Consider the following 11,845-nt stretch of genomic DNA (forward strand, 5'->3'; position numbering starts at 1 on the left):
TTGAGCCTAGAATTTTATTGTTCATAGTCAATACATAATAAGCACAGCAAATTGAAAGTCGAGTTGTTGACATTACCTCTAAACTTTCTTGTGCCCAAGAACTCACCTTTTATTCCAACATAAAAGAACAGAGTTTGGAAAGTATTTATTTCTTAATATTAAATCAATTTCACTGATAGGGAACATCCCTTTTAAACCAAGCTAAACATACCAATTGAGAGTAAAGTTACAGGCTGAAGCATGCAACAGTATGGTAAATTTATGATACTTGGGTTTACACCAGTCTATCAATTCCCTCTTTCTGTACCAATTGTACAAGCTTGTCAGAGATAAGCACTAACAGCTCTTCTGAAGGACAGAGCTTCATCCACAATACCCAGATTTAGTCACTGGAAGACAGACACACGTCTATTGCTATTCAGTAAATTAGTAAATCTAGTATCAAAAGAACATAGCTATTATATCCACTCAACATTAAAGCACTGAGTTCTCATTTGTACTCCAGAAAGAGACTAAAGTTCACACGGGACAAATGCCGCATGGTTTCCCCATCTTGTCTCATTTACACTTCTTGGTCACCTCACTGGTCAAATCCGATACATTTCTGACAGCTGTTTAAGCCTTGCTGAAATATCTGCCCAGGCAGAAGTCATTACTGCATTTAGTGCCATAATTTGTTCTTAAGGTGTCACTGAAATATCATTTATGCAATCTTAGCTGAAAAAAATGCTGCATCTCAACAGCATTTCATAAAGTAGCTTGTGTCCCTACCTGTGTAAGGGACACCCGCTTAGAAATTATGGCCTTTACTATGCAACAACAGTTAAAAACAAACAAACAAACAAACAACTGAATTGCTGTCAAACCCATTAAAAAGCAGACAGACTATTTTACTCATATATTAAAAATTTACTTTCTCAAAATCATGTACAATTAGAAGCAGTTCACACTATTTTAACACTGAGCTGGAAAGTGTTTGAAGAAAAACTAGTAAGCCTGAATCACACTGCACTGAAACAATATGCTGAAATGCTTTATATTCCTGACTTGCAGCAAAACTTCTTGTAACCATGAATTTTTATTTAGTATGTGCACTAAGGTAGGCTGTCAGATACACAGTCTCGGTTTACTTCCTCCTGCTACCGCCACCACCTGCAAGCATGGTGGCCACCCGAATGAAGATGTTCAGTGTATCTGTGTAGATACCCATGCACCTAGAAAACAGGAAATCAAAGTGAATTACTGTTCAACAGAAATAGTATTATTTGTATTTCACACCATTACACTTCATTTTTAAAAGCCTTCACGAAGCATCTCTAACAAAACCCAACTATTGATATGTCAAAAAAACCCTGTATTTTTGTTCTACCATCTCCGCCTTAACAGACAGTATGCTGTTCTCATACAGGAGCTCTCTGCTTTTATGCTGTACACTTTGATCTGTTTAGCTCCAAGAATTCTGAAGAAGGTTAGTAGTATTCTATTTTAATTATAGGAAACCAGAATCAAGGAGATAAACAATTCAATTAAGATAAGACAGACAACATTTACAGGGAAGTTATATGTACTGAGAGTCAATTAATCCTTCTTTCCCTATCTGTCACACTGTTAAAGATTTTTATTTAGAGACAAAGGCTAGTGAATATTAAAGGACAATGAAAAAGTTAGCATTTTTTGTCTCAGCTGATACTGACAGATATTTTCAGAAAACAGCTATAAATTCTCCCAGAAACGCTTTAGAAAGCAAAACTGCTTTTTGGAAGTACTGCTGGAGGCATGTGACACCACATTCAACCCTGTTTCTCTCATTTCAGGCAGATGCTTTACATTTTAACTCCACTAGCTATTTTCACACCACATCTTTAAACCCTGTGATCATTTACATTTAACAGCAATGCACTTTTGAACAGTAAATAAAAGGTCTGGCATAGTTGAAAAGTGTACTTTGATATAGCCTGAAGCAAATGCTTACATAGTCATTGAGATCAGCTGCATTAACACAGACTACTTACGCATTGATTGGGTCATATTTTGTTACTCCATAATATGGAATAGTTTCTGCACGCTTAATAACATGCTGAGTATCGTAGAGCAGGAACATGCCAAAGAGTACTAATCCACCATAAACAGCTACTGAATACAAGCCGGCACCAAAAGCAGAAGTGGGAGGCAAGAACATGGACCCTGGAAATCAATGTACAACAGTATTAAAGACTGCTACTACATGTATCTGCTACACTGAGCTGGGTCAAATGGTGGTTACTGTAGCACACATTTTTCAGTGAGTATTCAATTCTCAATTTGTGGTGCTTTTTCAATAGCAAGAACTTTAATACACAAGCTGAAGATGTCACATACACTGCCTGATCTAGCAATCCTGAATGCCCTAGGGAATCACAGGTTTTTCATGTGAAAGTGCTTCTGACCCTAGGACTACAACTATGCCTAGAAACACAAAACGATAGACCAAGAACTAAGATCACATTTACTGTCTTCCCTACCCACTAGCAGTAACTAAAAATACAAGCCACCACTACTCACCACTTTTCAGATTAACGTGCCAGAACTATAACTTCACATTTACTTTCAAGAACACATTTAACAGAGTATTTTCTGCTGTGCTAGGCCTGCAACGGCTATTTACAGCAAAACTTAATCAGACAGACTAGTCTGCAACTGAACAGGAGCTGCATCCTAGCAGTTTAATTTTATAACCTACTTTATCTGATAGTATTAAAACAGTATTTTACCAATTGAAGAGGCAAGAACAAAGCCTAGGCCTATTCCCAGTGGTCCTCCCATGTTCAGAAATTTTTCACTTGGAGCACACATGGCGACAGTGGAGAGCCCTCCAACAATTCCAGCAGTATACCAGGCAGCTCTGATCAGCAAAGGACCACCCAAGAAGGCTAGAGGAGCCACCACTGCACCCATGACACCTAGCAAAGGAAAACAAAACACCACCCATTATATTCGGAACAGCTCTGGTAAAAACACCACCTGCCAAAGCAATTTTGTTTTACAGTCAGGTAACATGGCTCAAACTAATCCATTTACACGACAAAATACACACTTGATCGTGCACCTATCTAGAAGGGATCACAATAAACTAGCAACCTTAAATTCCATGACTTTTATCTAGCTCCGGAGAGCACTTCAGGGAGCTGATCTTTGGAAGAAAGACTAACAACAGTAACATACTAGTATGTTCAGAACAGAGCTGATAAAAAGATACCTGGCACGGACTGACCAAATACATAACAGGCATGGGAGCACTCAACAATGAAAAGCAGAATGGATTTCTGCTACAATAATTACTTAGGCAATAGTTAAGTAATTAAGTCAGACTTTTTGCTAGAATCTTGTATGAAACCTCTTATCTAGTCTATTAATATCACATTAGGTTTTAACTTTGCAATCACCAAAATAAACACAATTTCTTCTTTGTCAAAATGTTAGCTCTAGAGAGGAAAATATAATTCCAGTGCTTAACACACACATATTTTTCCTGAATCATGAATTATTTCTGGAAAAACAGTTTTGAAAAGTAATAGCCACTGTTATTTGAAGTAGGCATCATTAGTGAGAAAATGATCTGTAGTCGCACCTTACATACCTGATGGGCACATGTATTTAAGCAGTTTAATACTAAAAAAAATTATTTTTCTAGTCAAGTTTTCAAATACTTTCTTACCCTGCAGAGCTGGAGAACAGGAAGTATAGTGCTTACAGAAGCTATGGTGCCAGAAAGCAATCATAAACCCAAAGCAGCTATGAGATCAACTAATTCTATCCAATGTGGCATACACATCTCCATTTTAACTTAAGCATGACTTTTAGAAGATTATGAAAAAATATGGGCACTTAAGAAATCTTCCTGACATTCAAGTCTCCGAAAAAAATCTAACTCTCCTACAGCAGTATACAGAAATCTAACTTAAAGTCAAAGTTTCCTTAAATTAAGAATCTGGTCACACTGAAGCACAGACATCTCTACAATGAAAACTAAAATCACATACCTGAATGCATCATCCAAGCCAAATGTTTAGCAGCTGGACTATTTTCATAGGAGATGGACCTGACCAACATTCCAGCACCAATCATAGCTGCAAAAGTTGCGCCTATTGCCTGTAAAAAAAGCATTAGAGAGCTCAAGTTATCATTAGGATAGTCTCTGTTCTCACTTCCTGAAGTCAGTAGCGTAAATCTGAAAAGAGCAACCTAATTCATAATTGGGGTGTTTGTCAATTTTTCTCTTGTAAGGTCACAGTAAAAAGCTTCCTCATCCTAGCTCGCAGTAAGTTCTCATTTTATTCAGGCTTCTAGGAATCCAAGTTTAGTGGTAAAATGGCAATAATCTCTTAATTGTGAAATGTAAGAGCAAGAAAACATACAGTTCTGCCCCTTATTCTAATCCTCATTAAAGTACCTGAAATGTTAGCCTTAGTTTTGCCTTGTACATTTCTCTACACAAAGCTAGTACTCAGTTCACACACTTTTGCCACCAATGATTTTTAAACCTCAATGCCTCCTCTTCCAAGCAGAATTATCCAGCAGCTAGCACACTGGTCAAAACCATACAATTCTGATTTATCAACAAGGATGCATTATTAAATTAATCTCCATAAATTATGTAAATGCTGGCATTTTACTATTATCATTGCACTCCACTTAACACAACGAGCATGTACTAAGCAGTCACATTTTGTTAGCAGTACACTTCTATGATTTGCCTACTTGTATCATTTCAGTCTTGGCAAACAGGAGAGAGATCTCAAAGAGCTATACAGAAAAGCACAGGGAGGAACAGGAATGCACAGGGACATCAGTTTCCACTTTAGAAAGTGACAGAAACAGCTTCATTAGCCTCAGATGACTATTTACAACAGATTCTTCTTGCATATAGGTGGTAAGGATAGCACAGCATGGACTTTTTGAAGTTTTGACTTTTCATCAAGTAATCCACATTTAATATTTTTTTTATATCAACCACCACATTTACAGTCATTTCCTAGTAAATGTTTTTATTTTTTTTAATATAAGCTTACCAGCCAGGAGCCTTTTGTCATAAGACTCATGAGAGCTGGAGATCTGCTTACTGCTACAGCAGACAGTGCCGTCAAGCCAATGCTTCCCGCAAAGTACATGTAAGTAGTTTGAATTCTGTCTTTCACATACTGTGGCCAAATGCTGAAAAATAAGCATATAACTTCTAAGTCATGCACAGCTGTACAATTACCAGTATCAGAATAAAGACTAACTGAAAACATAATCAAGCTGTTAAATATATTCATAGCTACTGATATAAATAAGGTTTCATAAAAGTGGTGTGATCTAACAACTTCTGCCATGAGTTCATCTTCTAACAGGAGCTGAACTTTTAAATCTTGCTGGTCTAATGTAAAACATAACTCTCTAGAAACACTGCAAATTGCAAATAATGATAATTGCAGTTTGGTTCTAAGGAGAAAGCATACAGAGGAAACAGAATAACAAATACTTTTTAACTATGGAAAAATAGGGTATGGTGTATGTATAACAAACTGGTTTAAGGAAAATGCCTACCGAATGTGCACTGAGCACTAAGTAGCTTACTAAGGAGCTTACACATTGCTGAGTCACAGTCCACATGATTATCTGACATCACAGGCATGAATGTCATTTTGAGAGCTCTAACAATAGCAACAGACTTAAGACATTATGAATGAGTTTTTGCAATATGATTTGGTCATACTATGGACAGGAAGTTTTCACTGCTAACACCAAAGTTAAACATAATGCACACATTTTCTCCCATTTCACTTTTTTGACCCATTACTTCAAGGCTTTTGGAGAAAAAAAACAAGCACAGACAGATGTATCAATGAAAAGTTCCTCAGGTGCCAAAGTTTTAAGTAAAACATATTTATTAGAGCATAGCTTATGCCAAGATAAGTAGCGTGTTCCAAGGAGACTCCAACATACAGTATTGAAGTTTAATGAATAGTCTCACACGAACACCAGGCAAAGTGGTCGTAACAAGTTTTACAGAAGACTACACTTCATAAATTATCTGTGGCACACCTCGTAAGGCATATTTATATACTCTGCACAAATAAATTTCAGATTTAGCAAAACAAGTTACTTAAGTAAATATCCACTTAAACCTGGGTAATTTAAATTTTGCTTTCAGTTACATTCTTTAAAATCCTATACAGAAAGCAGCGAGGGCTTTCTGTTCAGAGCTTAAAAAACCCCATAAGCTATGTACACACTGGGTGTTATCAGCAAAAGAAGAGATGTATAATGAGGAGGGAGATTCACTTAAAACAGAAAGCCATCTTCCTTACGCAGCTTTTTCAATAGCTCCAATCTCACTGGACATGCCCATTCCATAGTAAGCAAGGGCCCCCAGGCCAACAGCAGCCCCTCCAGCAACAATAAATTTCCCCAGGCGATCAGCTGCATGAAGAAGAAAAAATATCCATGCTGTTATGAATGCTTTTTCTGGAATAGTAACATCCTCAAGAGTTTTGTTGTACCAGCAACAGCTGATCCACGTTAGACTTCTTTCTTGAAGTTCCACTTAATTTTAAGTTACCAGTTCTCAATGAGCTACACGTGAAAAACTCTAGATTCACCCTATCAACACAACATAACTTCATAAAATAGCATAAGAAATAAGAGACCAACTAATAACATGCCAGGTTTACCGACCTTCACTAGTGACAGCAATTCCAACATAAAACCAGTTAACAGGTTCTCCAGCAGAAGAGTTCACCTGTCAGCTGATTTAGTATACCATTTCACTATCCAACTCACTATAGAACAGGAGAAAAACTACATGTTGTATTCTTTTCTCTCATTCATCTGCCCTTAAATACTTGCTCAATCCAGGGCTCTTTGGCAGCAATTGGATCCAAGTAAGTTTATAAAAGGATTTCCAAAGCTCATGAACAACACCCTATGATTTACCACCAGTTTCTGCTGTCTGATTTTCAGGCATACTGCATGTGTGCTAGGTATCAGATTACTGCTACTAACAGAAATATCAATCATAAAATATTGTTACAGTAGAAGAGCTGCTGAGACCAAAGACTTTCAGTTGTGTAACCCCAAGTCTATGCATTTTCCTAATGCGTTATAATGAAGACACTAGCCAATCTACATAGTTTGTCAACTCAGTGCTATTATAGGATATTTACAAGTCTGTTCTGTCAAATACTGCTACCTAAAAAATCCCTTTGTAATCCACTAAAATTACAATCCACGCTAGCTGTACTAACAAGCACTGTAAGACAATGCCCGCGTAACACCAGAAACTTTTTTGCAAACTCTACATGCTGCACAAAAATCCTTCCTTTAAACGATATACAAAGTAGATATAACAAAGCAAGTGCGCATCCTTTTTAATATCCACAACCAAACCTCCGTTAAGAGGCAACCATTTTGACTGAACAGTTCTCAACAGCAGCTTAAAAAGGAAATATGGAATTTCTCTATATTGTGACACATTTGCAGTTTTAGATTCTACAAGGAAAGACAAGCAGAGAAACTGTCTCCAGCTGTTTGACAGAGATCTCTAAGCAAACTTACACATGAAACAATAGTCTCAGTTTCTTTAATCATTTGAAAGAGACTTGATTCCTTCAAGGAAATTTTAAATTAAGCTTCTAAGATTCTCAGTATTTAAACCAGAGCTGCCTTACCTTTAAGCGCAGTTTCTGCAGACGGCTCAAATGCTGCTTCTTTAATTTCCTGGCCAATTTTTCCACGCCTTACACCTGTTCTTACTCTCGTGGCGTAACACTGTTAGATTCAGAAATAACATAAAAAAGACTAAATGAAACAAGACAGAAGACACTTGTCATCAATTTACTTGCTGCATTTAAAATAGTCTCTTAATTATTCCTGCTTACCTCCCAAACACATGAATTAACTGTGCTCAAGGAAATAACTGAACATTAAAGTTTAGGAAATTTTGTGAGTAACTTTCACACATTCTAGTAGCACAGCACCAATGCACAGAATTTCAGAAGCTGATTTTCAGTCTGCATTTCTTTTACTTCAGTCCTGCAAGGTCACAAGGCTTTTTTTTGTTTAAATATAAAAACATACACTTTACATTTACATTAAAAAGTTACGTTACTTTCTAACTTTTTACGTTACTCTACATAAACATTTTTCTTGCACAATACTTACACTTTACAGACACTAAATTTGGAAAGCCATCACAAATTCTGCTTTGAACTCCAGCCTTGATTTAGAGAACAAACCCTGAATGAAGGCTTATAAAAGATTTTTAAGGCTGGCAAGCTCCAAATAAACAAAACATGCTGCTCAAAGTCTTAGTAATCTGCAGGAGCAACAAACAATAAACTCGTATTTCAGTTCAGGAACAACATTTGAAGTTTCCTTACCATTGTCCCAGATATTTCTAAATTACTATACACACACCTGAGCTCACTCAAAACTGTGAGTTTGTTTTAACACTAAAACCTGAAATCTACAAGCCACTAGAGCAATAAAATTCAGGAAGTTTACCACAGCATTTCAGTTTTGTTGTGTTTTGCATCTATCAAAATCTAGCATTTTAATAGTTGTCACCTGAGTAGAAAACATGTCTGAAATATCTTCCCTAAATGAAGAATAAACAGTGTCTTAGGATGATGACAGTCCAGTTTTTAAAATTGTTGGTTAGGCCAATGATAGTCCTGCTGTAATTCAGAAGTTGCTCTAACCTGGACTACAGCTTTAAACACACTAAAGTCTTTGAAAAGAAAGTTTCTACTTTAATATTATACTCAAGATATATATATTTAATATTATGTTCAAGAGTCTGACTTGGAAGCAGGGAGCTATGACAAGATGTCAGACAAGACTTTCTGCTGCTTCTACCTTACACAGCAAGACTTGTCCATTGCTAATTACTTCATTTAAGTTCTTCTTTTCCAATTTCCATGGGCATATAATAATTGAAATAGAAGATACTAATTCAATTGTTCTTAAAACCCTGGTTTTTGACTGAGTAATGCTATTCTGTAAATCAGAGCGTGTACCTCAAAGAAACAGGAGGCTCACGATCATTCAAAACAGGTACTCCATGTAAAGGAATTCTTTTGGCAAAACACTCAACCCTTTAGAATATCAGCAGTCAGAATCATCAGAAAGAGAACTGCCTTACCTGGTTAGGCTGCCAGAGCCTGTATGCTTTTATACTGGAGTTCCTCAAAGCTGGGGAAGTCTGAGTAATGGTGGGGCGGATAGTCTGGCATGACAACGCCCTCAGGCATACTAGCCTTGCAGCCAGCATGGTTGCTTAGGTAATTTAATACACTCTGTTCCTGCAAGGGCATGAGAAAAACATGCTTTACTATTTAGTTACATGGTTTTCAGAAAACAAGGCACACTTACTACTTGCTCTCAACTACTCTATAGACTGTAATAGAAATGGTATTATGACTAGAGTTATGTAATAAAACTAGAACCTTCTTAAATACACAGTTCAATACTATCTCTATTTGTCTTCCATTTCCAGAGACTTCTTCTCACAAGTGCCTGAAAACAGGAGAACATACCATTTGTCATACATATAAATTACATCAAAACCCTTCACGTAGTTATGTTTGAGTTACTTTGCCAACTAACTTTAATCTTGAGACATAACGCTTCATGAGTGCTCTGCCCTCCAAATAAATGTTCAAAAAGGTGATCCAAATCTATTTGAATTTCAGCTAAGTATAAGCCCAAATAAGCAAACAGCACAATATATAGACTAGAACAAGTTTTAGACAGGTATTAAGCTATCCTTCGAAGAACTAACTAGCTTTACAGAAACAGCATTGAGTCAAGGTCACAGCCCAGAACACAAGTCCAGACCAACTTGTGCAGTTTTGACTAGAAACTGTGACATCACTAGTGGGCAAGTGGGCTCCAGACTGCAGCAATATTAAAACCGCTAGCTTACTTTCACAAATAGTGCATATATTACACAAAGTTCCCAAGTTGTTGTAGGTATAAATACTTTAATTATGACTATAGACAATTCCTCACATCACAAGATGCCCCAACAACCAATATGTTTTCTTTCACACAACTGTAGCTTGCATGTACAGTATTGAATATAAAGAGTATTCTAATTGAAGGTAACTTTAAAGTTGTATGAGAAACGAGCATCCACAGAAGTGGAGAGCTAGCATTAACCACAAACTAGATGAAGTGATGAAATGACCCTGCTACTAAAAAATATTACTTTACTTTGAAGCTCAGTTATGAAATCCTTCTTTTTTTAAGTTAAATTAATTTCAGAGACTCATCCTGTTTATGCCACTAAACCCACTCTTCCACTGGGATTACACCGTTTGTAGGAATTTACAGTGACAACTCCGTGATTATGATATGTTTTTGAAACTGGTAACTGAAGCAAGACAACTTCAAGCATTAAATCAACAACAAGGGTGAACGACACCAGAATTAAAAAGTAAACAAAACACCATCCGCATTCCAGCATATCAACTGGCAAACACAACAGTAAGGAAACACAGCGAAATTACTTCTGCACCAAAGCATAAGGAAACCCGCTCCTGCCTAGGCGGAGCGGCGTGACTCCACTAAGGGGACAGGGACGCGTCCAACATCCGCCTCACGCTCAGACCCAGGCCAGGCCGCGGGCCCTCAGTCGCTCTCTGCAAGGCCCTGTTCCCGCCGTTGCCAGCTCCACCTCTGCGCACCAGGGAACCCCGTCCCCCTGCACCCCCGCCGCAGCCCCGCTGCCCCTGCACACCTACGTGGCCGCTTCTCACCCTCTCACCCCGACCGACACTTCCCCAACACCGGACACACAGCTCCGCAACAACGCCTCCGGAAAACGGAAGTGACGCCAGACTACGCCAGGCTCTCCCAGCGACTGGCTCACTCACCCCACGTGACTCCGGAGCAGGCAAGCGCCATTGGCTCGGGGATGCCGGGTGAAGTGACGCGATACAGTCGGCGGGCCGAGCGCGGAAGCCCTCTTTGCAGAGGGCAGGGAAGTTTCTGGAAGCCGCACTGGTGGGGGTCTGCCTGACGTAATCGCGGTTGCCGCAGGCCGTCAATCAAGTGTTCCCCACGCTGCAGCGGCGGCTCCCACCGGGAGGCGCCGGGCGAACAGCGCTGACTGGCAGCCATTTCACCCGCCGCCGTGGAGCCCCCATTTTGAGCGGGACTCCGTCGGGCGCTGGAACCGGCGGGGTCGCTCCAGCAGCGAAGGGAAGAGAGGGGAGGCGAGGAGCGGCTTTCCCCCTCCCGCGGGGCTCGGTGCAGCAGGCTGGCCTGGTCTCTGCAGATGACGGGGTGGTCTGGAGGCCCCAACTGCCCTAGAGATTTTAACGCATGTAGAGAGAGCGCTGCCCCGATGGCCCCGAGGGGTCGGGCTTGGCTGCGTAGCAGGCAGGGGCAGGGGGGCTCCGCAGGCCTGTGCCGCAAGGCCTGCGTGCCTGCGGCTGCGAGGCAGCGGTTCCTGCTTGCCAGCAGGTGGCATGAGCTGTGTGGAAATACCCGAGCGAGACCTCCTCCAAAGTTAACTTTACCTCCGAGGACTATAACAATCCATCTTGTGCTATGCGCTTTTCCCTCCTCCATTTTGTCAGCTGCTCGGTGTGCTGATGCAGGCTGTGAAATGGCAGGGAGGAGAGGTTTGGCAGCGAGTGCACCCAGGTGTGCCATACGGACAGTAGCCCCTCTGCAGTGGTCCCTGAGGAGGGCCAACACAGGGAAACAAGCTGCAGACCTTCAGCATGCTGGCCCACCTTAAGCTATTGTTGGGGTTTAAGCCAGCCACGCAGTTTCTACTCCCCCTCTGCCTTCCTGGAGGGATGGGGAGGAGAAT

The 11,845-nt window shown here is 39.8% G+C and overlaps 1 protein-coding gene across 5 annotated transcripts; it reads right to left on the minus strand.

The window, feature by feature from the left end:
* On the minus strand, positions 1-10,869 carry GHITM (growth hormone inducible transmembrane protein). 5 transcript variants are annotated; one of them, XM_080621444.1, is made up of 9 exons: positions 10,782-10,869; positions 9,164-9,323; positions 7,689-7,788; positions 6,330-6,441; positions 5,049-5,190; positions 4,020-4,128; positions 2,751-2,939; positions 2,013-2,184; positions 1-1,214 (listed from the first exon to the last, which is right to left on the minus strand). In XM_080621444.1, the coding sequence occupies exons 2-9, from the start codon at positions 9,290-9,292 to the stop codon at positions 1,127-1,129; spliced, it is 1,041 nt and encodes a 346-aa protein (XP_080477570.1). In that variant the 5' UTR covers positions 9,293-9,323; positions 10,782-10,869; the 3' UTR covers positions 1-1,126. The 5 variants fall into 5 exon arrangements, with proteins under 5 accessions (XP_080477570.1, XP_080477573.1, XP_080477572.1 ...); XM_080621447.1 differs by having other exon boundaries at positions 10,767-10,842; XM_080621446.1 differs by having other exon boundaries at positions 10,763-10,841.
* Between the last annotated feature and the right edge of the window lie 976 nt (positions 10,870-11,845).

This window comes from Psittacula echo (assembly GCF_963264785.1).
Source record: "Psittacula echo genome assembly, chromosome: 6".
In the NCBI taxonomy this organism is placed as follows: domain Eukaryota; kingdom Metazoa; phylum Chordata; class Aves; order Psittaciformes; family Psittacidae; genus Psittacula; species Psittacula echo.